Source organism: Eurypyga helias, unplaced genomic scaffold, assembly GCF_000690775.1.
Source record: "Eurypyga helias isolate BGI_N326 unplaced genomic scaffold, ASM69077v1 scaffold33363, whole genome shotgun sequence".
In the NCBI taxonomy this organism is placed as follows: domain Eukaryota; kingdom Metazoa; phylum Chordata; class Aves; order Eurypygiformes; family Eurypygidae; genus Eurypyga; species Eurypyga helias.
Window position 1 is genome coordinate 17,250 of NW_010243684.1, and position 1,609 is coordinate 18,858.

General features: G+C 63.3%; 1 protein-coding gene across 1 annotated transcript in view; it reads right to left on the reverse strand.

Moving 5' to 3' along the window:
- The window catches only part of LOC104508043 (cadherin EGF LAG seven-pass G-type receptor 3-like), a gene marked incomplete at both ends in the record, with an annotated part of 18,337 nt that extends 17,104 nt beyond the window's left edge, over positions 1–1,233 (reverse strand). The window contains 1 exon segment of the mRNA XM_010149514.1: positions 601–1,233. Coding sequence (XP_010147816.1) covers positions 601–1,233 — 633 coding nt within the window.
- Positions 1,234–1,609: the final 376 nt, after the last annotated feature.

Below are 1,609 nucleotides of genomic sequence, written 5' to 3' on the forward strand. Positions count from 1 at the left end.
CAGGCCACCTTCCCTCACGCCCAAGTTGCCAGTTGCTGAGCATGGGTCTCCACAGCCTGTTGGGGACTTGTGGCAACAAGCCACCGGCCAGCCAAGGGATTCTCCCCATGGCTAGGATCAGATCAGCCTGGATCAGATCCTGCTGAGGGGGGCAGCTAGGCCCAGCCTCCCCTTCTGTTCTGGGGAGCACGTGGGGCCAGTGTGGGCCCCACAGCTCTGCCAGACCAGCTCAAGCCTGGCACAGGCTGAAGCCAGCACCTCTGATGCTCCCAGAGTCCATCACCCCCTGGCATGGGGCAGGGCTGAGGAGCCTCCCATGCCACAGCCTGGCACAGTCCAGCTTGGCCCTGCTGCTCCGTGAAAAAGGCTGCGAGTTGGTGGCCAGAGTCCCTGAGAGACCTCCAAGCCACCTCCCCTAAAAGACAGATTTCTATGGCAACCTCAACCCTGCACATCCAGCACCATGGAAACACGGAGAGCCAGAAGCAGAGCTGGACCTCCGCAGGCAACCCTGCTGGGAAGAGCACCCCACCACGGTGACAGCACCACCAATGGACCTGCACACCCGTCCCCCCACGGCCTCCAGCTCCGGGCGCTCACCACTGAAGTGCTGTCGGCAAACGCACGTGTATCCCCCCTCCTTGCGGGTGCAGATCCCGCCGTTCAGGCAGGGGTTGGAGTAGCAGAGGTTGATCTCCGTTTCGCAGTAGTCCCCAGTGAAGCCCTGCGGGCAGCGGCACCGCAGGCCGGTGATGGGGTGGATGGGCCGAAAGAGGGTGGAGGGGGAGGCGATGAAGGGGGCTGAGCTGTCGAACTTGAGGACGGAGATGCACTTCATGTAGTTCTGGCAGGGCTCCCGCAGGCAGACGTTGTCGTCGAAGGGCAGCACCTCCAGCATGGAGGCGCCCGTCAGCGCCATGCGCTTCATGTACAGCTGCTCCTGCAGCTCCTCGGAGCTGAAGTAGCGCCCGCCCCGCGGCACCAAGGCCGAGAAGCTGACGTTGAGCACCGTGCCGCCCACGTCCGTGTCGTTCTGGATGTTGAAGATGAAGATGTCCTCCTTGGGCGTCGCGAGCACGGTGGCCACCCCTTCCAGGAAGGTGGAGAGCAGCGGGGAGAGGAAGCGCTCCTGCCACATGTTCTCCAGCCGCACCGTGATGCTGTTGGCCAGCATGTCCTCCGTGATGATGATCACCCGCAGGACGCACTGGGCCGTCACGCTGTGGATCCCGTCTGTGGGAGGGAACAGGGACACGCTGCAGGTCTGTGCCTGCTGCCTGGAGGGTCTCCTCCCTCCCGTCCTGGGGCACAGACCTGCACCTAGAAGGCCTGAGTCCTTGGCTAAGGAAGCCTGGAGCCACAGCCCCGGGGGCTAGCAGGGTGCCACCTGGGTGGGAGAAGGAGCAGTCAGTGTGGCTGCACCTTCTCCCTGCCATCAGGCTCTCCACTGAGATAACTCTCAGGTTTTCCCCTTGTCCTGGGTCTCGGCAGCAAACTGAGCTCCCATGAACAAAGCTGCTGGTGAGACTCGGGCAGAAGGAAGCCCCAGCAGGAGGCTGGGCAAACACAGGAACCGATGCCAGGGCCTGGGGTGTTTTGCTTCCCCGCT